General features: G+C 43.7%; 1 protein-coding gene and 8 non-coding genes across 9 annotated transcripts; 7 read left to right on the forward strand and 2 right to left on the reverse strand.

Annotated features, from left to right (window-relative positions):
• The first annotated feature begins 3179 nt into the window (after positions 1-3179).
• TRNAA-CGC (transfer RNA alanine (anticodon CGC)) lies at positions 3180-3251 on the forward strand. The gene has a single exon. It is a non-coding gene; the product is annotated as a tRNA-Ala (tRNA).
• A 557-nt stretch (positions 3252-3808) lies between these two features.
• Positions 3809-3882, forward strand: TRNAI-AAU (transfer RNA isoleucine (anticodon AAU)). The gene has a single exon. It is a non-coding gene; the product is annotated as a tRNA-Ile (tRNA).
• Positions 3883-4691: 809 nt separating this feature from the next.
• Positions 4692-4763, forward strand: TRNAP-AGG (transfer RNA proline (anticodon AGG)). Its single transcript has one exon. It is a non-coding gene; the product is annotated as a tRNA-Pro (tRNA).
• Positions 4764-5987: 1224 nt separating this feature from the next.
• TRNAK-CUU (transfer RNA lysine (anticodon CUU)) lies at positions 5988-6060 on the forward strand. The gene has a single exon. It is a non-coding gene; the product is annotated as a tRNA-Lys (tRNA).
• A 4640-nt stretch (positions 6061-10700) lies between these two features.
• On the forward strand, positions 10701-10790 carry TRNAY-GUA (transfer RNA tyrosine (anticodon GUA)). The gene is given in 2 exon segments: positions 10701-10737; positions 10755-10790. It is a non-coding gene; the product is annotated as a tRNA-Tyr (tRNA).
• Positions 10791-12848: 2058 nt separating this feature from the next.
• TRNAA-AGC (transfer RNA alanine (anticodon AGC)) lies at positions 12849-12921 on the reverse strand. The gene has a single exon. It is a non-coding gene; the product is annotated as a tRNA-Ala (tRNA).
• Positions 12922-13113: 192 nt separating this feature from the next.
• LOC105721454 (small ribosomal subunit protein eS21-like) lies at positions 13114-15811 on the reverse strand. Its single transcript, XM_064363123.1, has 2 exons — positions 15520-15811; positions 13114-13229 (listed from the first exon to the last, which is right to left on the reverse strand). The coding sequence occupies exons 1-2, from the start codon at positions 15809-15811 to the stop codon at positions 13114-13116; spliced, it is 408 nt and encodes a 135-aa protein (XP_064219193.1).
• Positions 15812-19823: 4012 nt separating this feature from the next.
• Positions 19824-19912, forward strand: TRNAY-GUA (transfer RNA tyrosine (anticodon GUA)). Its single transcript is given in 2 exon segments — positions 19824-19860; positions 19877-19912. It is a non-coding gene; the product is annotated as a tRNA-Tyr (tRNA).
• Positions 19913-22601: 2689 nt separating this feature from the next.
• Positions 22602-22690, forward strand: TRNAY-GUA (transfer RNA tyrosine (anticodon GUA)). The gene is given in 2 exon segments: positions 22602-22638; positions 22655-22690. It is a non-coding gene; the product is annotated as a tRNA-Tyr (tRNA).
• The last annotated feature ends 1295 nt before the right edge of the window (positions 22691-23985 follow it).

Below are 23985 nucleotides of genomic sequence, written 5' to 3' on the forward strand. Positions count from 1 at the left end.
CAGAAGAAAAGGCTGGCCTACTGGCGCCTCCTAAATCACCTTCCTATAGACAGCAGGCGTGGTATGGGGGAATCTCTCTGGAAGACATTGTTTTTGCTTAAACAAGATCAACCCCCACCCGACTCCTCCATCCGGAGACCAGAACCCTTTCACATGTAATTCCTAAAAGTGTAAACCCAAGACCCTTTCATATATGATTTCTAAAGCTGTAAACCCAAGACCCTTTGACTTGTAATTTCTAAGGCTGTAAACCTAAGATCCTTACACGTGTAATTTCTAGAGTGTAGGCCTGTATAAAGGCAGAGCTTCTCTTTGTTAGGGGAGCTTGGCCGTTTGGACAAAACGTAAAGCCTCACTCCTGGGGCCGTAATAATAAAACCCCTTCCTTTCTAGTTCGGTGTCCGAGAGGTCTTTTCTTGCGGCCGCTCCTGCTTCAGTTATGTTACAGGAAAGGGGTCCCGATATAGACCCCAAGGGAGAATTCTTGGATATCACGTTAGAAGGAATTCGGGGCGAGTCCCCAGTGCAAAGTAAAAGCAAGTTTATTAGAAAATTAAGTAGTGAAAGTACAGCTACTCCATAGACAGAGTAGGGCGTTCCTGAAAGTAGAGGAGGAAGGCGTCCACCCTAGGTACAGTATCCGTATATATGGGGAGATGTGCTCTGCTACAAGCGTGTGTGATAAAGGATTAATTTTCTTAATTACTATATTTTGTAAGAATCATATTATTGTCTTTAAAGCAAAATTTAGGAATGCCTTTGTTCTCCCGATATGGGAACATGTGGACACTCCCAAGTCTAGGTCTGTTTAGTAAACATGATTAATCTGTTCCCTTAACAGTAAACATCTAGAGGCGAGGAATGCCTGACTTCCTGGGAATGCAGCCCAGCAAGGGCCAGCCTTGTTTTCCTAGCCCTCACCCAAAATGGAGTCTCTCTGGTTCGAGCGCCTCTCACAGTTACAGTGATCCTGGTAAAATGTGCCTCCCTCTGTTGCAGTGAGCCCAGATCGCGCCATCAGAAAAAAAAAAAAAAAAAAAAAAAAAAGTTCCTCCCTCTTGTCTCAAAAGTCCCCAGTGGCCTCCACCGTGGGTCATCAGCATGGCCTGCAGGAGCCCTACTTGGAGCGCCCGAGGGCGCGGCCTCAGCGCCCTGCCGCCGCACTTCCTGCGCCCCCTAGGCCTGGGAGGTCCGCGCCTCTTGGGGTCGCCTGGCAGGGGCCGGCTCTGGTTGACGCCCAGTTTCCAGTTGGGTGGGAGAGGCTGGACAGAGCGCCCTGCTGGAATTTCACCTCAGACCTTTAAAGACCTTGCTCTGGTCTCCCGCCCCAGCGCAAACCCCGAGTCCTCATTAGTGGCGTTCCAGCTGAAGGGGATGGCGGACACTCGGGGGTCTCCTCCGATACGGCGAATTTCCGCGGGGCTTCTTCACCTTTTAGCTGCCAGGAAGCCCTCTGGTCCCAGAATGAAGCCCATGGACCCCTTTTCAAAATTGTATTTTTAAAAGCATTAAAAAATACATAGGATTTCAAAGAAAGCCAATTATACCAAAAAAAAAAAAAAAAAAAAGCTATCAAAGGATTAAAGTAATTTCGTAATGTGTGCGTCTCATTAATACATTAAATATTAAACATCAAATGGTTAATGGGCCAGCATCCATCAGTTTTCAAAGTGGAAAATCTTCCAGCCATCAGACACACTTGTCGAATACTTAACCTACTGTCCCACGGATAGAACTATTAATAACTAGCTGGAAATCTGACAAGAAATAGGAGAATGAGGACGCTTCTTTACAAACGTCTTTAATTTCTTTTTCCTTATTTCAAAGAAACTAAACACTGAAAACGAAGCCAGGTGAAACCAAGCACTGCTAAATAAACGGTTTTCTCTATCCTCGGGCAGGTGGGAGATTTCACGACGCTACTGAGAAAGGGGAGTTATTTGAAACATCAACTTTTTATTACTTGAATTTTCATTTAATATTTTTGGACCACGGTTGAAGAGGGTAACTGAGACGGCGGAAAGCGAAACTACAGACAAGGAGGGAAAGGTTACTGCAGTTAGAGGGAGGAGGGTAAGGTCAAGTCACAGGCTGGTGTCACCTAACAAATGAAGGACTCCTGAGCCGACCATAGGCCTCATAACCTAGGAACTGTTTAGAAAATAGTTGGGCCCGGTGGCTCACGCCTGTAATCTCAGCACTTTGGGAGGTCGAGGCGGGTGGATCACGAGGTCAAGAGATCGAGACTATCCTGGTCAACATGGTGAAACCCTGTCTCTACTAAACATACAAAAAATTATCTGGGCGTGCCTGTAATCCCAGCTACTCAGGAGGCTGAGGCAGGAGAATTGCCTGAACCCAGGAGGCGGAGGTTGCGGTGAGCAGAGATCGCACCATTGCACTCCAGCCTGGGTAACAAGAGCGAAACTCCGTCTCCAAAAAAAAAAAAAAAGAAAGAAAAGAAAAAGAAAATAGTTGGGCCTTCTGGAAAGGGAGCCACAGCGCACAAAGCGTTTCATCTGAAATAAGAGTAAAAGTTGCAGTAACAATGGTTACAAGTTGTTAAAGGTTAAACTCTTGAAAAGCAACAAAAATGCACAGGCTCCGTCTTTTCTCCATTAGTGTGCTCCTTTGATCCCCTCCTCTGCTGGGCCCTGGGGCTGCTCAGGTAAACAGACACAGTTTGTCACCCATATGTCATACATAGGTAACAGAAACACCTATATGTCATACATATGTAACAGAAACAAAAGTTGCATGAACTATTCCTTACTGTTATCACACACACTGCATTCTGATTATTTCCGATTCTAGTCTACTGTAACTGAAATCTAACATATTTTTCACTTATGAATATAGGTAACAAACCACAGGCGAGAGAGAAGTACCTATGGCTCTGTCACCAAGAAAAATCACATATTTTCGTATCACAATTCAGTTGTTACAAATATCCAAGGCAATTGGTTCAAAATTACAGCAGTCATAAGCCGGCCCCTGCCAACTTAATTACCATTTCAAGATTTTATTGGACAAATAAAAGAGAATTTAGCTTTAGCAGTCAGCAAACCTTAGAATTTGAGGACAGGGATGGGGACGGGGACAGATAGGGGAGGACAGATAGGTGTGTAACGGAAAATTCTTACAACTAGGGAGATGTACAAAGACTCACGCTCGGGGTTGGGGATGTAGCTCAGTGGTAGAGCGCATGCTTCGCATGTATGAGGCCCCGGGTTCGATCCCCGGCATCTCCAAGTCCTTTTATCCTGTCTGCCCAATACAATTAGAAGTTCTATTTCAAAATGTCAAGTAACATTTTGTATCCTCCACTTCATTAACTCCCTACGGTTCTTGTAGCCACTACATGTAGAATTGCATATGGAGCACGGGGAACAAGATTGCTTTGAGGTATTTTGAAATATCTATGTGAAACATGGAATTGAGACATGTAGAAACATGCCCGATGGAGAGATGACAGAAGAGAAGAAACCTGGAAAGTTGTCCGGAACCCATTAATTTGCTCTATTTGTGGTATATGGTTGGCCTTTAGCGCAGAAATAATCTTGGCTTGAGAACACGGAAAAGGGAGGGACGACGGAGTATATTGTTAGTCCTGTGCGTCATAGGATGATGAAAAAATAGGGCAAATATCGAGAGAAGGATGAAGTTCAGTTCAGCACTGGTGAATTTGGCTACTCTAGTACACCGTTCTTCAGTAGGGAAAAAACCAAACCAAAACAAAACAAAACAAACCCGTCCCAAACACTGATGCAGTTCTTGGTGTTGTTTTCAAAGGCCTTGCGCTATGTGTGGCCGGTTAGCTCAGTTGGTTAGAGCGTGGTGCTAATAACGCCAAGGTCGCGGGTTCGATCCCCGTACGGGCCAGGTTTCTTTTCTCTTATCTCACAACTTACCCATAGAGAAGTTAAAAACAAATTGTCTGACAACTGTCATGACAAGAAGCACTGCAGACCTCTATAACTAATACTACCGGAAGTCCAAATCATCCGAGTATTCCAGAGGTCCCTTTTCTTAAGTAATAGTGTTCAAAATGTTTGCTGAAGAGAAGCAGAAAAGCAGCATGACAGGAATTCCATTCCGAGAGAAACATTTTCTTGTTACTTTGATTTCCCAAGAAAGGACTAAGCCCCTTTTAAAAATCTACCTTTTCCACATCAGCAACCCGGTGGTCCAGGTTGGCAACTCTGCTCATTCCGCTTCTTGATGTTAAATATCCCCCCTGTTCCTTGGACAACTAATATCCTCTGTTTATTTTCGACCTCACAACTGTATATCCTGTCGAGTGAATTTTCAGCTGTTTTACTATTTTCTGTGGAAAATGGTGATCTCAAGCCACGAGCTCCACGTGGGCTTTGTTAGCCCCACACTACACCTGTAGTTGAGTTCGAAAACTTGGCGAGACTTTGACTCAGATTTGAGAAGGAACCCAGATTTCTGCATTTTAAAAAAACGCCACAGCTCTTTCTCTTAGAAAGGATGGGTCAAGAGCCCTTTGAGAAAGCAGTCCTTAGGAGTGGATTGAGGGGAAATTGAGGGCCTCGTTGACCTGATACATTTTTAAATAAAATTGATTTAAAGGTATCATCGATGACAATTGCATAGAGCTACGCGTACATTTACAAAAAAGAAATTTTGTTAATATTTAATACATCTAAAATAATACTCTCTCAGGCGGCTCGTTGGTCTAGGGGTATGATTCTCGCTTAGGGTGCGAGAGGTCCCGGGTTCAAATCCCGGACGAGCCCGAGTTTTCTTCCTTAGTTCTGAATCTGGCTCCTTTAACCCAACCCTAGTTTTTTAAGTTAGAACTTTCCAGTTACATGTGCCGATAGTTGTGGTATTGATATGCGTTCGAACCCAACAAAGGACTTGCGATTTCTAATTAAGGACTTTTTTTTTTTGGCTTCTCTTCGGTTTTCCATCCGCTCTACAGAGACTTTTGCAAAAGCAAACGTTTCTGAATCTTCTAGAAGTTCCGACTCCATGATTGTGTTCATATGAAATATTAGACATAAAATGATCACATCTTAATTCAATGTCATTGGTTATTAACTCATTACATCAAAGGATGAATTTAAACAGGAAGATCAAGTGCTGAACTATAGAGTCAAGGTGTTAGGAACCGTTGAGTTATTTCGGCTTTCCTCCTTGCTAACAGCGTCGAGTACTACTACCGTCTAGCAGATCAGCGTTCTGTTTTCTTCTGAGAAGGAGCATTTTATCTATCCTCCTGGAGCGTGCCGTTGGTATACTCATCAGGTAGGGTTTTTGTTTTGTTTTGTTTTGTTTTTATTTTATTTTTTCTATTGGGCTGAATCTACTTTTGCGGTTGGCGGTAAACACAACATATAAAAATCACTGCATCCTATATTGTAGTGGTTGTCACATACTTTATATTGAAGTATAATTGCAACACTCCCCCTTTTCTATGTGTGCCTTGATTATGGAGAACAACAAATGAGCAAACATATGGGTCCAGTAAAGGAGGGAGAACACAGCAGACATTTTCTTGAGGGCCATATCCACAAGTAGTGGCAGGAGGGGCAAGAATCGGTGGGTTATGAGAACAAGAGAGGAACACCTCACTGGGCCACAGAGAGGGCCCAGGATAGCGTTTGGGCTTGAGGACCGAGGCTTCTTAGGACTATGCTTGGAGCCAATTGGTAACCGGGTCTGGAGTTTTGGGAGTGCCAATGTAGGAGTCACTGTTGTAAGCATCCAGTGGCACTAACTCTTAGGTCCTGGAAACATTGTTGCCAGTCAACACAAATTGGTGAGAATGGGCAAAGGAGGAAAGATGTAGAGAAAGTGGGTGGAGTGCATGTTAATGATTCAGGTATGTTTATGTCCTGTGAGTTTCATTTCATCTTACCTATAAAACCAACATAAATATGAAATCAAGAATCCTAAGTGTACAAAAGAAATTATGTGTTTTCTTAGTACATTAGGGAAGATTTAGTTATATAGGAGCCCGGCTAGCTCAGTCGGTAGAGCATGAGACTCTTAATCTCAGGGTCGTGGGTTCGAGCCCCACGTTGGGCGTCCTGTTTTATTGTTTTCGATTTCCCTATTGCTGTCAATTTCCTCACCGCTGTCAAAAAAAAAAAAAAAAAAAAAAAAAAAAAAAAAAAGGCATACTTAGAGCTCATCACTCTTGAAGAATAGAATCATGTAGTCATCTTGACCAGTTTAAGCTTACTGAGTTGACTGGCTTATTCCAGCCCTCTCTGAAATTCTAGCTGAACTTAGTCTCAGAGCTCCCTAGTGTGAATACACTCCTCTGGCCTAGAGATTTCATAAAACCAGAAACACTTAAACATAGGTTATGTAGGTTGATGGTAGGACATGAGCTCTTGTATATTTAACAAGTTCCTGGACTGATTCTGAAGCAAAAATCCAAGCAAAAAAGGGTTAGGAGGCAGGAAGAAGGACCCATGACCATGAGTAAGAAAGTATACCATACACCTCTTTGTTGATTTCAAATGCCCAATTAGCCACTTACCTTCCTCTCACTTCACTGACATAGTTCTCATGTCTTCAGGTCTCTGGCTCAGGCATCCAAGACTGGCTCGACACCTGAATCACCTGAGGCGCTTCTGAAGTTCTAGATTCCTGTGCCCTAGCTCAGACTCACAGCATCTGAATCTGCAGTGGTTTAGAACCATTGTTTTATAAGGTCCTTTTGTATTTTATGGTACATGTAGCAAGTTGGCTGATTATTCAGTCTTGGAAATCAATGCCTTACAGAAAGCACCATATTTCTATAATAGGTGTAAGGTATTAGCTTTTCGGGTTGAGAAACTTGATGTCGTATGTTTTCCTGACATTCTCTCTTCCCAGTTCAGGGAAACTCCAGAAGGATGAGCTTCTGATTCATAAATGTTTCATGCATAAATGAGACATACTTTTCCATTCGCTCATTCCACACATTTATTGAGAACCACTAGGTGTTAGGCATTGCTGTAAGTGTTGGAGATCCATCAGTGAACAAAACCAAGATCTCTGACCCTCACATTCTATGAAAGGAGGCAAACAATAGGTAGTAAGTATAGAAGTAACAAATAAAACGGTAAGAAGAGGGCAGGGTGAGGTGGCTCAGGCCTGTAATCCTAGCATTTTGGGAGTTTGAGGCAGGTGGAACACTTGAGATCAGGAGTTCAAGACCAGCCTGGCCAACACGATGAAATCTTATCTCTACGAAAAATGTGAAAATTAGCTGGGTGCAGTGGCACGTACCTGTAGTCTCAGTTACTCAAATCTTCTTCTTCCTCTTCTTCTTCTCCCCCTTCTCCTCCTCCCCCTCCCCCCCCTTCTCTTCTTCCTCCTCCTCCCCCTCCATGTTATAATAAACATTACCAGGGAAATTTCACTATATTATTTTGGAGGTCAGTATGAAAGGTATTGTAGCTATGAGGATTGGGGATAATTAGCAAACAGGCTATCTCACTCAGCTTTCTTCCTGTTTATTTACTTATAAAACAAGGTGTCCCTCTGTTGCCCAGGCTGGAGTATAGTGGCATGATCTCAGTTCACTGCAGCGTCGACTTCCCAGTGAGGCAGGAAAATAGGGTCTGGAGGCAGGAAACATAAGGCCAATTCACACTTCAGTTATAACAGGAAATATCCTCTCCATAGGGCACACAAGTTGTAAATGACTTTGTAACTTTACTTCATCCTCTTCAATTGCATATGGCGTACCCCAAGCAGATGGTATTTAAACTCACAAAAACTCTGTACAAGGGCCTTTGAGCCCTCTGCTCAGGCCCACTCCCACACTGTGGAGTGTACTTTCATTTGCAGTAAAGCCCTTCTTTCCTTGATTGCTCTGTTTGTGCGTTTTGTCCATTCTTTGTTCAAGACACCAAGAACCTGGACACCCTCCACCATTAATACCAGGTTCAAGTGATCCTCCTCCCATCTCAGCCTCCTGAGTGGCTGGAACTGTAGGCACATGCTACCATGCCCAGCTAATTTTTGCATTCTTTGTAGAGAGGGGATTTTGACATATTCCCCAGGCTTAATTTTTTTTTTTTTTTTTTTTTTTAAGACAGAGTTTCACCATGTTGGTCAGGCTGGTCTTGAACTCCTGACCTCAGGTGATCCACCCGCCTTGGCCTCCAAAGTGCTTGGATTACAGGCATGAGCCACCGCACCCAGCCAGCTTAATTTTTTAAATTTGAGATGGAGTCTCGCTCTGTCATCCAGGCTGGAGGGCAGTGACGATACAACTTTGCCTCCCGGGTTCAAGTGATTCTCCTGCCTCAGCCTCCCGAGCAGCTGGGATTATGGGCATGCAACGCCATACCCAGCTAGTTTTTTTATTTTTTAGTAGTCACAAGGTTTTACCATGTTGGCCAGGCTGGTCTTGAACGCCTGACCTCAGGTGATCCGCCTGCCTCGGCATCTCAAAGTTCTGGGATTACAGGTGTGAGCCACCACACCAGACCTAAAATTTCTTTACTAAGCATTAATAGTTTACCATTTATTAAAACCCTGCCACAGTCAAGCAAAGCCCTATACTATATGCTTGAGGGGTAACTGAACACAAGGCAGAAAGTCCTGACCTCAGTGAGGGCTACGTAAGTGATGGAAGCCTAAGTATATCAGGTACTTTGAAATGTTAGATGTTTTCCTGACAGTTATCTAATGTCTAGCAAAATTTTACGAACTTCACCTTCAGTTGTCCTACTTTCCTAGCTCTTCTGGTTTTTCCTTTTTAAAAATCTTACACTTCTATCATGGAATACCTTTAATCAAAAGTCATGGGAGAAGGAGAAGTTATGAATCAGTTGAAAAAAACTCAAGGGAAAAAAAAATTTTACTCTGAAAAACTTCTGGAAATACTGATGTCTGTTGGTATGGATAAGGTGTATTTTGACCATTTTATGGCATTCTTCATGTTAGATAACAGTCAACTGAAGTTGGAGAGGAGATAAAATAATACATTTAATTCATCCAGACTGGCCCCACTCAAATAAATGTTTCACGGACTTGAGAAGATTAATAGCCAAGTTAAATGTACTTGCAATTCTTGTTCAGAAAAGAAAAAAATCTGTGTGCCATAAAGGAGTTAAGAGAGGAGTGGACACTGGGTTCAATGGCCTACTTGCACAAGGGGGATCATTTGCCCTGTGCATGGTGTCTCATTATATGACAAGGTAATGATCTTTAATGGAACATGAAGAATGAAATAGATTTCTTTTTTCTTTTCTTTTCTTTTCTTTTTTTTCTTTCTTTCTTTCTTTCTTTTTTTTTTTTTTTTGACAGAATCTTGACTCAGCTGGAGTGCGGTAGCGCCATCTTGGCTCACTGCAACCACCCCCTCCCGAGTTCAAGCGATTCTCCTGCCTCAGCCTGCCAAGTAGCTGAGATTACAGATGCCTATCACCACGCCCAGCTAATTTTTGTAGTTTTAGCAGAGACGGGGGTTTCACCATGTTGGGCAGGCTGGTCTCGAACTCCTGACATCAAGTGATCTGCCCATCTCTGCCTCCTCAATACTGGGATTACAGGGGTGAGTCTCTACCTCCTAAAGTGCTGGGATTACAGGGGTGAGTCACCACACCCAACCAGAATGAAACAGATTTCTGATGCCAGATGCCACCACAAGTCTATTTCTTCATTAACAAGGGAGGATAATAGCTATTCTGAGCTTTAGAGTCATAGAAAACTAGACAAGAATCTTACAATTTGCAAAACCAATATTTGAAATGGCATTACCTTGTGTTAAAGTTGATCATTTAAAAAATGTATCATTTTTGGCCGGGCGCAGTGGCTCACGCCTGTAATCCTAGCACTTTGGGAGGCCGAGGTGGGTGGATCACCTGAGGTCAGGAGTTCAAGTTCAGCCTGACAATCATGGTGAATCCCCATCTATATATATAAAAAAATTATATTAAAAAAGTATCATTTTTGCTCTTCCATGGATAGGTTTTTGCTGAGATAAGAATTAATGTGATGGCCAGGTGTTGTTGGCTCACGCTTGTGATCTTAGGACTTTGAGAGGCTGAGGCGGGAGGATCACTTGAGGCCAAGAGTTTGAGACCAGCCTAGTCAACATGGCAAAATCACATCTCTACTAAAAATATAAAAATTAGCCAGGCTTGGTAGCTTGCACTTGTAATCCCAGCTGCTCTGAAACTGAGGCGGAAGAATCACTTGAACCTGGGACGCGGAGGTTGCAGTGAGTGGATATCGCGCCACTGCACTCCATGCCCTCCGGGCCGGGCGACAGTGCGAGACTCTGTCAAAAAAAAAAAAAGTATGCTTTTGAAGTTTCATTATTTAACCTGCTATTCCTTCTCCTCCTCCTGTCGATTACCTCAATAAAATCTCGTTAAAATTACAGTGTTAAAATTAAAATGTGCTTCAAATTCTAATTTTAGTTGGGGGTTAAAATTGGTTATATAATTCATTCATTACAATAAAAAATGGTCATTGCTAAATTCTTATCAGTTCCTTATGCCTCCTTAACATTTTATGTTTCTTTTTGTAACTAGTGAGGGAGGTGCTCTCATTTTCTCCCTGGTTCAGAGAAAAGGACCTCTAAGTGTCAGTCAGTTCCAAAGGGGTACTGGATGCCAAAAAAATATAAACGCAGGCAATTAAGACGGCAAACACCCACGATTGCCCAACCTCGCGCAGAGATGGCTTCCCCAGCGGGTAGGAAAAGTTGCGTGAATCCTTCGATAGCTCAGTTGGTAGAGCGGAGGACTGTAGCGGATATTTCCTTGGGCATCCTTAGGTCGCTGGTTCGAATCCGGCTCGAAGGAGTTCACATTTTTTTTTTCTTGCGTCAATTTTAAAATTCACTCTCAGAAACGCAAATTCCATTTACACTTTTCCTCGATGAGAATCTAATTAAAACTATTCTGGATATGCAGTGAATCTCTTTAATTTTTTATTATTCTCCGTAACAATTTTTAACGCATGATCAAGACGTCATCCCTATAATTCACATAATCCAACCCTTTTAGAAGCCCTGGCCACTGATGAAGTGAATCCGACACTGGTGCGCTGGGCTAGGGATCCAGAGAGGCGTTTCCACCCCTCAACTCTGGATCCACAGCCATGGTGAAACTGGGGGCTGGTGGGAATTAGGCGGAGCAACCGGTAATTGGTGGGGCTCGCGCGTCCCCTGGTGTTCAGAATTCTGAATCGTTGAGACTCAGTTACATACATATTAAACCACCAGTAGCTCCCTACAACGTCTGAAGCCGGGATGAAATTCAGGGGGTCTATTCGCCCTTCTCCTTTTCATTGTCACGGAGGTGGCTTTCTACCCTAGCTGAGAATATGTGCTTGATATCAGCATCACAAGAAGAGATTTTACAAAGCGTCTATGTTTGGAAGCAAGATTCAGGTATTGTAGTTTACAAAGCTCACCAGGTAATTTTCATGTACTACAAGTTTTGAAAAACTGGTAGAAAAGAATCATTTTAGGAGAAAATAATGCGTAAGAGGAAAAATGGACAAATTTTCCTACTTACGTAGGGAATTAGCTCACAAAGTAATGGTGGTACATATTTGCTAACTTTGTGTCAATCTTATTAAAATATATTACTCTTCTGGTACCCTTTTGTGTCTCAAAAATGTGATCCCAGATACCTATGAAAGAAAATGATTCTTAAACTTGGATATGTATCAGAATAACCTGGAAAACTAAATTAAAACAAACAAAAAAACCACAGAAGCCCAGGCTTATTGAATTAGGGTACTGGTTCAAGAGCCTTCCCAAAAGGCGTTGGAAGTCACTTCGTTAAGGGCTGCAGATGGAATCTAAACTTGCTTTTTGAAAGTTGATTGAGGGCAAAAACTTTTTTTTTTGAGACGAAATCTCGCTCTGTTGCCAGGCTGGAGTGCAGTGGCGCAATCTCTGCTCACTGCAACCTTCGCCTCCCGGGTTCAAGCGATTCTCCTGCCTCAACCTCCCGAGTAGCTGGGACTAAAGGCGCACACTACCACGCCCAGCTAATTTTTGTATTTTTAGTAAAGACGGGGTTTCACCATGTTGGCCAGGCTGGTCTCCATCTTCTGACCTTGTGAACCGCTCGCCTCGGCCTCCCAAGTGCTGAGATTATAGGCGTGAACTACCATGCCCGGCCCATCCACCATCTTGTTAAGAATTCTAAGAATAAATATGTAATTTAAAAAATCTTTTAAAAATTCGTAATACAGGGCCAGGCGCGGTGGCTCACGCCTGTAATACCAGCACTTTGGGAGGCTGAGGCGGGAGGATAACTAGAGGTTAGGAGTTCGAGACCAGCCTGGCCAACACAGTGAAAATCCTTCTCTACTAAAAATAAGCCAGGTATGGTGGGGCACAGCTCTAATCTCAATTACCGGGGGGCTGAGGCACAAGAATCGCTTGAACCCGGGATGCAGAGGTTGCAGTGAGCTGAGATCGTACCATTGCAGAGTCAGACTGTCTCAAAAAAAAAAAAAAAAAAGAAAGAAAGAAAAAAGAAAACCAAAACAGTTATACGTCCTCAGCCTGCTCTGATAAAAATGTAATACACAAATGATCAAAGTGTATAACAGATATGCAAATATACCTGGAGAGGACCAACACACAGAACTGAAACAGTGAGAGGAATTCCAAAGAACCGCCTGGTCTACGATAGAACAGTCTGAGGACGAGGGAACCACAGAGTAGATGGGTCTTCTTGGGTGGTGAGGGAAAGCCGAGCTTAGAGTTCTTGAAGGAGAGACCACCCCTCCCCGCCATGATGATATGGTAGCATGTTAGCCGCTTTTGTGTCAGCGAGGTATTCATGGAAAGATACGAGTAAAGGCCAAAGAGTAAAGTGGGAGAGGAAACTACATAAAACTGGAGAATGCGGGCATCGATCCCGCTACCTCTCGCATGCTAAGCGAGCGCTCTACCATTTGAGCTAATTCCCCTCCCACATAAGCGCTTTTGCATCCTTTACCCTCTTTGATATCTGGAAGTAATTCAGGACTCGCTGCTATTTCAATTGAGTTTTGTCATTAGCTAATAGGAAAAAAAAAAAAAAAAAAAAAAAGAACTGTAGATCAATGGTGACTAAAGAGCCTCAGCACGACTTCCGCCCCTCAGGCTATCTTTAACCTGTTCTACTGTGTCGGATCCCGTCGGGAGAAGACCACAACGTGCAGGTGAACCAGCGAGCCGGAGTCCACAGAAACCGCTGTCTTGCGGGTCGGGGAAGAGTTTAACACTGGAATCACATCTGCGGAATCCGGGACCTGGCAGCAAATCGAGGATGCAACCAGAAGGGAAAAATCAAGTTTATTAAGCAATGAGGTTCGGCCTTGGCCTACCCAGTAGTTTCTACCGCACTCCGCACCCCTAAAATTTCTACCTGTTGGCTGGGCGCCGTGGCTCACGCCTGTACTCCCAACACTTTGGGAGGCTGAGGCGGGCGGATCACGAGGTCAGGAAATTGAGACCATCCTGGTCAACATGGTGAAACCACGCCTCTACTAAAAATACAAATATTAGTTGGGAGTGGTGGCATGTGCCTGTAATTGCAGCTACTCGGGAGGTTGAGGCAAGAGAATCACTTGAACCCGGGAGGCAGAGGGTGCAGTGAGCCGAGATCGCGCCACTGCACTCCAGCTTGGCGACAAGGCAAGACTGTCTCAAAGAAAAAAAGAAAAAAAAAAAAATTCTCCTAGTCATCTGGTTCCAGAAACAGATTATCCAGCGTCTCTATGGATCTACGAATGTCCCTTAAGTCAGGCGCGTTGGTTCACACCTGTAATCCCAGCACCTTGGGAGGCCAAGGCGGTTGGATCACTTGAGGTTAGGAATTCGAGACCAGCCTGCCAATATGGTGAAACCTGGTCTCTACTAAAATACAAAAAATTAGCCGGGCGTGGTGGCGTGCGCCTGTAATCCCAGCTGCTCTGGAGGCTGAAGCAGGAGGATCGCTTGAACCCAGGAGGCGGAGGTTCCAATGAGCTGAGATCGCGCCACTCCACTGCAGCCTGGGCTACAGAAGTAGGGCTCCCTCTCAGTAAGAACAGCAACAACAACAGCAACAAGAATCCGCTTTTTGTCTGGCTTTGTCACTGCCGGAGGACCTGTAGCCACGAGGGGGCGTGCGTCCCATTTGCTTTCTCTATTTTGGCTTCTGTAGTCCTGATTTCGATCAAGGGGTGTACTAATTATTTTTCTAAGGTAAATATTAGGAAGAGAAGCGAATATACCTATGGTTACAGACTTAAAGGCAGAGTCTTTGCACAAAGACAAATGCTTTAGTTACCACTTTTTCTTCTGGGCCTATTGAGTACCAGGTACTGTGTCAGGTGCTAGGTGCTGGGTACTTTTCAGCAGAAGTTAGTTGAGAAGAGGAGGATCCGTTGGCCATCTGTTGGCCCATAGTCTCAGGAAAGCCATAGGAAGGCCCTCACCCAATATCTGCACCTTCAACTGCTTCTTTTCCAGAAATCCCATCATTAGAAACTTCCTCTTTTTATTTTCTAGTCTCAATGAAATTAGGGCAAGATGCTACAAACTGACAGTGGAGACAAAATATCTTATTTAAGAAGGTGACTATGCTGCACAGGGCATAGTAGGTCTTTTGAAGACCTTTAGACAGCTTTAAATATTTGTCCTTCTCTTTTGCTTTTCCTTTTTTTTTTCCTTTTCTTTTTTTTGAGACGGAGTTTCGCTCTTATTACCCAGGCTGGAGTGCAATGGCGCGATCTCGGCTCACCGCAACCTCCGCCTCCTGGGTTCAAGCAATTCTCCTGCCTCAGCCTCCCAAGTAGCTGGGATTACAGGCACGCGCCACCATGCCCAGCTAATTTTTTTGTATTTTTAGTAGAGACGGGGTTTCACCATGTTGACCAGTATGGTCTCTATTTCTTGACCTCGTGATCCACCCACCTCGGCCTCCCAAAGTGCTGGGATTATAGGCGTGAGCCACCACGCCCGGCCTCTCTTTTGCTTTTTCATTCCAATTAGGGGTGACAAAACGTGGTTAACTCTGTGGGAAGAAGACCTCCCAATTTCCTGCCCCTACCATTTTAGACAAGAGAGTTCAAAACTCAAATGTTAGCCAGGAGCAGTGGCTAATGCCTGTAAATCCCAGCACTTTGGGAGGCTGAGGCTGCTGGATCACTTGAGGTCAGGAGTTCGAGAACAGCCTAGCCAACAAGGTGAAACCCTGTCTCTACTAAAAATACAAAAGTCAGCTGTGAGCAGTGGCAGATGCCGGTAATCTCAGCTACTTGAGAGGTTGAGGCAAGAGAATCGCTTGAACCTGGGAGGCGGAGGTTGCAGTGAGCAGAGATAGCACCACTACTCTCCAGCATGGGCGACACAGCAGACTGTCTCAAAAATCAACAAACAAAAAACCCAACTCAGATGTTATACCTGTGTGTAGAAACCCACCATTCCTCTCGCAACTTGGCTCAAAGTCAGCCTTGCTTTGAGGTTTATGCCACCTAGGTGTTTTCTCCTTATTTGACCCTGGACAGAATTTTCTTTTTCCTTTTTTTTTTGGTTTTCACTATTTAAGACAAATATTCCATATTCGTGATTCTCTCCAGTCAAAAAGTTCTTTGAGACGATTCCATCGGCCTTGGACAATCGGAGAATGGAATCATCTGACTCACCCATCCTACGAATGGCCCCGCAGAGGGCATAAGTTTTAAACTGGCCGTTAAACCTGCCTGTGACCTTGTGAACCTCGACCACATTCATCTGGATGGATGTGTGGTCCTTGGCAGCGATGATGCGGTTGCTAGCAGAGCATTTCCGCGGCAGGTACAGGTCCACGAACTCCCCGGCGTCGTTCTGCATCTCGAGGCTGCTGCTGCTGCCACCACACCGCACGTAAGCCTTCTCTGTTTATTTTCTATGACTTTATTAGGAGTGCAGGTGTGGAAATGAGGTGAAAGAAAATTAGCCCAATCCCATAGTTCAGATGCACGGGTTGTGTGTTGCCATGACTGTAAACTGGGAGCAATTGGTTTGCCTGGGCCTTTTGAATTGGGAGTTCTGGTTTCCAGCAACACTGGATTACGTATTAAATTTTACAACTTCTTAGTTACCACAGAAGTAAATTAAGATCAAGAAGCCCTATCTCTATTAAAAAATACAAAAATTAGCCAGGCATAGTAGCATGTGCCTTTAGTAGTCCCAGCTACTAGGGAAGCTGAGGCGGGTGGATCACAAGGTCAAAAGATCGAGACCATCCTGGTCAACATGGTGAAACTCCGTCTCTACTAAAAATACAAAAACTTAGCTGGGCACGGTGGCGCGTGCCTGTAATCCCAGCTACTCAGAAGGCTGAGGCAGGAGAATTGCCTGAACCCAGAAGGCGGAGGTTGAGGTGAGCCAAGATCGCGCCATTGCACTCCAGCCTGGGTAACAAGAGCGAAACTCCATCTCAAAAAAAAAAAAAACAAAAAAAAAAACAAACCAAAAATTAGCCAGGCATGGTAGCATGTGCCTTCAGTAGTCCCAGCTACTAGGGCAGCTGAGGTGGGCAGATCACCTGAGGAGGGCGGATCACCTGAGGAGCGTGAAGGTGTGGAACTATGATCATGCACTCCAGCCTGGGCGACAGAGTGACAGACTGTGAGACTCTCTCTCAAAAAAAAAAAAAAAAAAAAAAAAAAAAAAAAAAAAAAAAAAAAAAAGAATGTCTTAAAGTTCACATGGAAGTTTTAGCAGTTGTTAAACTATTGACTCTCAACTCCAAACACAGTGCTATGGACTGAATTGTGTTTCCTTAAAATTCTGTGTTGAGGCTGGGTGCAGTGGCTCACACTTATAATGCCAGCCCTTTGGGAGTCTGTGGCGGGAGGATCACTTGAGGTCAGAAGTTCGAGAGCAGCCTGACCAACATGGAGAAACCCTCGGTCTCTACTAAAAATCATCATAATAAAAATTATCTGGGCGTGATGGTACATGACTGAAATCCCACCTACTCAGGAGGCTGAGGCAGGAGAATCGCTTGAACCCAGAAGGTGGAGGTTGCAGTGAGCCGAGATCAAGCCATTGCTCTCCAGCCTGGGTAACGAGCGAAACTCCATCTCAAAAAAGAAAAAAAAAGAAAAAGAAATTGTGTGTTGAATCTCTAGCCCTTAAAGTGGCTTAATGTCCTCATAAGAGGAGACACAGTACTCAAACCATGTGAAAACACAGCAATAAAGTGGCCATCTTCAAGCCAGGAAGAGAGCCTTTACCAAGAACCAAATCAGTTGGCAACTTGATCTTGGACTTCCCAGCCTCCAGAACTGTGAGAAAATAAATTTGTTGTTTTAAGCCACTGAGTCTGTGATAATTTGTCATACCAGCCTGCTATGGTTTGAATGTCTGTGTCCTTCCAGAATTCATTATACTGAAATCTAAGACCACGTAAGATAGTATTAAGAGATGAGGACTTTAAGAAGCCATTAGGCCATCAGAGCTCTGCCGTTTTTGTGTGTGTGTTGTGGGGAGGGCTTCTCTTTCTTCTGCCATATGAGAATGCAATGTTTCTTCCTTTTGTTCTTCCATGTCTTCTGCCATGTGAGAATACACAAATAGGCCCTATCTTGGAAACAGAAAGCAGGTCTCACCAGACACTGAATCTGTGAAACTGAATCTGCTGGTACCTTGATCTTGGACTTCCCAGTCTCCAGAACTGTGAGCAATAAATTTCTACCTTTTTTTTTTTGAGATGGAGTCCCCCTGTCACCCTGGCTGGAGTACAGTAATGCTATCTTGGCTTATTGCAGCCTATACCTCCCAGGGTCTCCTGCCTCAGCCTGCCCACTGTCTGGGATATTATAGAACTCCCGACCTGAGGTGATCCGCCCTCCTCGGCCTCCCAAAGTGCTGGGATTACAGGTGTAATCCACAGTGCCCAGCAAGAAGACTGCTTTAAAGCTGATTGTGGTTTAAATAATGAACATCAATATAATTAAAACCAAGTCTCCTTAATACAACAAAACTTGGAAACCCAGAAACCTTCAGGACACACATTATTTTAGGCATTCTAGAGATTAGAAAATTACGTGTCCTTTGATAGCTCAGTTAGTAGAGTGGAGGACTGTAAGTTCCTTAAGCTAAGACATCCTTAGGTCGCTGGTTTGATTCTGGATGAGAGTTTTGAATTCTCAGAAATATGAACTTTACAAAAATAAGGATCTACAAAAATAAAAATAAGGATCTAGACAAGAAAATGTGTTAGATCACTCTTTATGCTCAAGCATGCGTAAGTAGACCATCTATGAAAATAAAGATCTGTATAAGAAAATCTGAGACGGCTCTTCAATCCCTTCTTTAATCCCTTTTATGGTACAGGAAATAGGACTCTGTTAATCATGTTGCAGTTTTACCACTTGACCCTATGGGTAAGAGTTGCCAAAAAGGAGGCTAGAGATTCCAAGGCTGGAGATGGGAACGTAAACTTGGTCTTTCTTGTTTCCTTTCTGGGGTCTTCCTGTTTCTCCAGGTGTCACCCCACTAATCCTAACAGAATAATTTTGTAGCAGCCCGGCTTGAAATTTCACTTTTTATTGGCATCTCTGTAGCTTTTCCACCTGCTGTCCAAGGCACATATAGGACACACAGTAATGTCAAGAGAGATTGTCCACATCCTAGGATCCCTCTTCTCTAGCTGCTAGCTCTCTATTAGGTTAGAAACATTGAAAGTTAGCATATACTATTTTTGTAGTTATTCATGGGAGGGGCTTAACTATGGAGTTCAGTATCAACTGTATGCTATTAACATTTCTGACACTTCAAATGGCACTAGCAGTTGCCGTTTGAAGAAAATATTGGAATTTTTCTTTTTAAAGCCTTTTCCTGCCAGATAGTTTAAACATGTTCCCCATTGTCCTAAGGGACAATGTAACTCTGTCCCGTAGGTACAAGGAAGCTGAGAAGACAACAATCTCCACAGAACCTCTCTTTATGTTGGACAATTTACTTTGAAAAAGGAATATTTATATTTCCACTTAAAGTTTTCAAGAGTTTTTGCTTCATTTTAACTGCTTCACCATGATTATGTAATATACACTCAATTTTACACATACATGCAGAAATGACACTTCACGTTTCATCACTGCAGTTAGGAATATACATAATTTACCATTCGACTTTCAGAAAGGAGAACTGCAATGATACCAGAATGCTTTGTTCACAACCCTGGGATCCTCGTCAACCCAGTTGTCTGTATTTAGGGCAACCATAGCATTTATCAAGCAAATCCAGACACTTGTAAGAGAGAAAGGAGCCAGCCGCAGTGGCTCATGTCTGTAATCCCAGTACTTTGGGAGGCCGACGGGGGCGGATCACCTGACTTCAGGAGTTTGAGATCAGCCTGGCCCACATGGAGAAACCCCGTCTATACTACTAAAAGTACAAAAATTAGCTGGGCTTGGTGGCAGGCGCCTGTAATCCCAGCTACTTAAGAGAGAGAGAGAGAGAGAGAGAGAGAGAGAGAGAGAGAGAGAGAGAGAGATAATTAGACAGAACAGCAGGACAAAGGCGTAATCTGGTGGATTATATACATCTAGCAGAGGAGGACATGGGATTCCAGTAAAGTTTTTGTTTTGAGCTATACACAAATATCCTAATGTTTTCAATATAAAACCCAATGCCTTTTACATCTTTATAAACCCATGAAGCCAACTACTTAGATCATTATACAGAAAACTTCCAGTGTCTGAGAAGACTGCTTTAAAGCCGATTGTGGTTAAAAAAATGAGTATTAATATAATTAAAAGCGAGTCTCTTTAATACAGCAAGACTTGAAAACCCAGAAACTTTTCAGGACACACATTATTTTAGGCGTTCTAGAGAAGAAAGAGCTATGTGTCCTTCGATAGCTCAGTTGGTAGAGCGGAGGACTGTAGGCTTCTTGAATAAGACATCCTTAGGTTGCTGGCTCGAATCCGGCTCGAAAGACGGGAGTTTTGAACTACATATTACAAAAATGCGAACTTTACAAAAATAAGGGTTTATACAGGAAAATGTGTTAAATAGCTCAAACGCGTAAGTAGACCCTTTTTGGTTAAGTGCATAAAATACGTTAGTAATAAACTAGAAACGTGGTTGCTTCACCGAAGGGCACCTACGTAGATGAAAAGTACCGTTTCCAGGAAGTCTGAAGCTTCACTTTTCCCTTGTGAAATTTGCACCTCGCAACGTTCTTCACCTCCACTCCCTCCCCGAGTCTCCTGCTAGCTCCTGGTTTCTCGATGCCATTCTTATTTCCCGTTCCTGATCATCAAATGCAGTTTTTATTCCCACTTCCCCTTCCTTTCCTCGACGCGAGCTGACGCTCGACCAGCAAGCCACAGCCAACGCCTGCAGCGGACTTCAGTTAAGAAGGCGCGTGGGAGGTGTGGGCAATGCCAGGAGCACCCTGCCCCCAAGGTTTTCACTTCAGCTTTTATTGGAGGTTAGGATCTGCGATGACTTTTGGGGTCCTCTGTTATCTTGTTTCTTTTTCTCCTCCCCCCTCCCCCTCCCCCTCCCCCTCCCCCTCCCCCTCCCCCTCCCCCTCCTCCCTCCTCCCTCCTTCCTCCTCCTCCTCCTCCTTCTTTGGTTTGTTTGTTCTTCAGACAATCTCGCTCTGTCGCCCAGGCTGGCGTGCAGCGGCGCGATCTCGGCTCACTGCAGCCTGGACTTCCCCGGCTCAAGCGATCCTCCCACATCAGACTCCCGAGTAGCTGGGACTACACCACGCCTAGCTATTTTTCGGAGAGACTAGGAGTGTGGTGGGAGGGGTCTCGTTATGTCGGCCAAACTGGTCTCGAACTCCTGGATTCAAGCAATCCCAAAGTGCTGTTATTACGGGAGTGAGCCGCCGCTCCTGGCCAATACTTTTTTATTCTTTAGGCACAGAAAATGAAGAATAAAAATTGAGAACTTTTTTTTTTTTTAAATTTTGGGTTCAGGGGCTGCTTGGGCAGATTTGTTACGTGAGTAAATTGCATGTCGCTGGGTTTTGGTGTACGAATGATCCCACCACCAAGGTAGTAATCATAGTACCCGACAGTTTTTCAACGCTCATTCTCCTCCTGTCCTCCTGCCTCTAGTAATTCCTCGGGTCTACTGTTCTCACCTTTGTGTCTATGTGTGCTCAATGTTTAGCTCCCCACTTATAAATGAGAGAACATGAGGTATTTATTTTTCTGTTCCTGATTTAATCCACTTAGAATAGTGGCCTCCAGCTGCACCCATGTTGCTGCAAAGGACACGATTTTGTTCTTTTTTGTGCCTGTGTAGTATTCTATGGTGTATATATACCACAATTTTTTGGTAGAGCCGGGGTTTCACTGTTACCCAGGCTGAACTCCTGAGCTCAAATGATCCGCCTGCCTCAGCTTTCCAATGTGCTGGAATTACAGGCATGAGCTACCATGCCTGGCCTGACTTGTCTTTGCTTAACAGCATTTTTCGAGGAGCAGATTTTTTGTTAAACTTTGATGAAATTCAACTTATTATTTTTTCCTTTATGGTTTATGCTTTTGTGTCCATTTAAAGTCTTTTTGCTTAGGCTAAAGTTACAAAGAATTCTACGTTTTCTTCTAATGTGTTCCTTACTGGCTAGTGAATAATAATGTTAACTAACACAAAAACAAGTATTATTTTTAAACCCACTATTGCCCCCCCACCAAATAGTTAAATCATGAAGTCTAAAATGACAGAATAGCAAATGAATACAGTCCTTTAGGAGGGAAATCTGGTGATACATATTAGAAACCATAGTATATTCTTACAATGAATACACACTTTAAAAATGAGATGCTTGTATGAGAACTAGCTTTGAAGGAGACACAATGTATTTACAAATTATTATATTGAATGATAACTAGTATTTGTGGAACACCTATGTACTAGGGCTGTGCTGACCGTATACCTGCTGTTTAATTTTTCTCTTTCCGAAAGCTTCTCTTTGTTATTTAGGTTGACACCTGTAAGTGGAATGTTACATTTCATCTTTTTTAAATTGTGAGGGGAGGGAGAGTGTTGTATTTTATTTGTCCCATTACAATTGTGCAATATCTTATGAGCTGCTCAATTCCTGAACATATGTACACACACAACGGACTTCTCATGTTTTGTGTCTCAAACACAAATTACACAAATTGTATGATTTTCATTGCCCTTCAGATAGGAGAAGTTCAATGTTTCCAAAATGAACTGGGCAGTAACTCCGATTCAAGGCGGTAGGTCCCCTCTCTTCAACCCAGTTGTCTGTGTTTAATATAAGCTTACCTTTATTGTCCCTTCCCATAAAGAGAGGAGGTGCTAAGCAGACAGGACAGAGGGACAACATGCTCAATAGGGGCGATGTTCCCATCTATTCTACCTAAGGGAGCAGGACACAGAATTTTTTTTTTTTTTTTGACCGATGTGAAACAGTTTTACAGTAAAACGCACAAATTTTAAATGTTCAAGGAAATGAATTGTTCATACTCTTGTATGTTCACTAGCCTTACTCAGATTAAAACATTTGAGAACATTTTGGAATATTTCTAATATCCTCAAAAACTTCCTTACATTTGCCTATGTTTTCAAAATAACCTGAATAGAGGATAGTCAAAAGCAATAGGTAAATCCTAAAGTATTCAGTGTGCCACAACATCCTTCGATAGCTCAGCTGGTAGAGCGGAGGACTGTAGGGGTTTAAACTTGGTCATCCTTAGGTCGCTGGTTCGAGTCCGGCTCGAAGGAGTTCCCTTTTAAACGGATTTCGCCAACTTACAGAACGCAGAGGGTGAGCAGCTTGCTTATTTATACATGAATTTGTAAGATGCTCCGAAAGAAAAGAATCCACACTGAAAATTGCTAACAAGCGTTGCTTCAAGGACAGTTAACTGAGAGAAAAAGTCTCTCGAGTGAGATCTAATTTTCACCAAGTTAAGAAGGGATCATGAGGAATGTGGGGAGCGGGAAAAACACGCTGCCCCAAGCCTTCATTTTTTTTTTTCTTTTTTGGCGGTTCGACGGTCCTTTAGCTGTTATGTTGATAGTTGGTGTGAATAAATATTTTATCAATGATAATTTCAAATATATACCAAGTAGAGAATCAGCCTGAGGAACTACCATTAGCCACCACACTGGTACAACTGCCCGAGACTCTTGCATCATGCCCCTCCTCTAACTCCTGATCTTTTTTTTTTTTTTTTTTGAGACGGAGTTTCGCTCTTGTTACCCAGGCTGGAGTGCAATGGCACGATCTCGGCTCACCGCAACCTCCGCCTCCTGGGTTCAGGCAATTCTTCCTGCCTCAGCCTCCTGAGTAGCTGGGATTACAGGCACGCGCCACCGTGCCCAGCTAATTTTTTGTATTTTAGTAGAGACGGGGTTTCACCATGTCGACCAGGATGGTCTCGATCTCTTGACCTCGTGATCCACCCGCCTCGGCCTCCCAAAGTGCTGGGATTACAGGCGTGAGCCACTGCGCCCGGCCCTAACTCCCGATCTTTTAAAGCCATCCCAACGCGTGCTCTCATTTCGTTAACTATACTGTGTATTGAAGACGTCAGTGTTAAGAATTAAGTAGCAATGGACAGAGTTAATTGCTGTCATCGTACCCCATTCCTCTTCAGAAAAGGAGCAGTGGACACCTGACAGAAAGTTCTCAATAAAGCTGATGCTACAGAAGTGTGAGAATTCGAAGAGTCTATTAGTAGACTTTTAGATACTCTGTAAAACAGCTCGGCGCCCTGTTAACTTTAGAAATACACTTGGGGACTTGCAAAAACTGTCATCTCTGATTTTAACAGTGGACACATTTACCCCCTGCTTCCATTCTCTGGGCTACTCTGCGCTCCTGTTGGAGCGAGATGGGAAATTTTGTACTGATGATCCTCAAACTCTCCCCGGGCTGCTTCCAGAAAGCCATCCGGATTATTTGTACGCGGTTCCCAGCACTGCCTTTTGCAGTCCACCTGGCGCTGGCGCGGATCCGAGGAACTGAAGCGCCTCAAGTGTGGGGACGGCGCCCCCTGCTGGGAGCACCCTCG

The sequence above is a fragment of the Aotus nancymaae genome, unplaced genomic scaffold (genome assembly GCF_030222135.1).
Source record: "Aotus nancymaae isolate 86718 unplaced genomic scaffold, 86718_ANA_hifiasm-v0.15.2.pri h1tg000051l, whole genome shotgun sequence".
Classification (NCBI taxonomy): Eukaryota; Metazoa; Chordata; class Mammalia; order Primates; family Aotidae; genus Aotus; species Aotus nancymaae.

Coding starts and splice junctions, on each gene's coding strand:
- LOC105721454 (XM_064363123.1), bottom strand. CDS start 15,811: ATGCAGAACGACGCCGGGGAGTTCGTGGACCTGTACCTGCCGCGGAAA. Junction 13,230..15,519: donor TGGAATATTTGTCTTAAATA/GTGAAAACCAAA, acceptor CGGATTCCGCAG/ATGTGATTCCAGTGTTAAAC.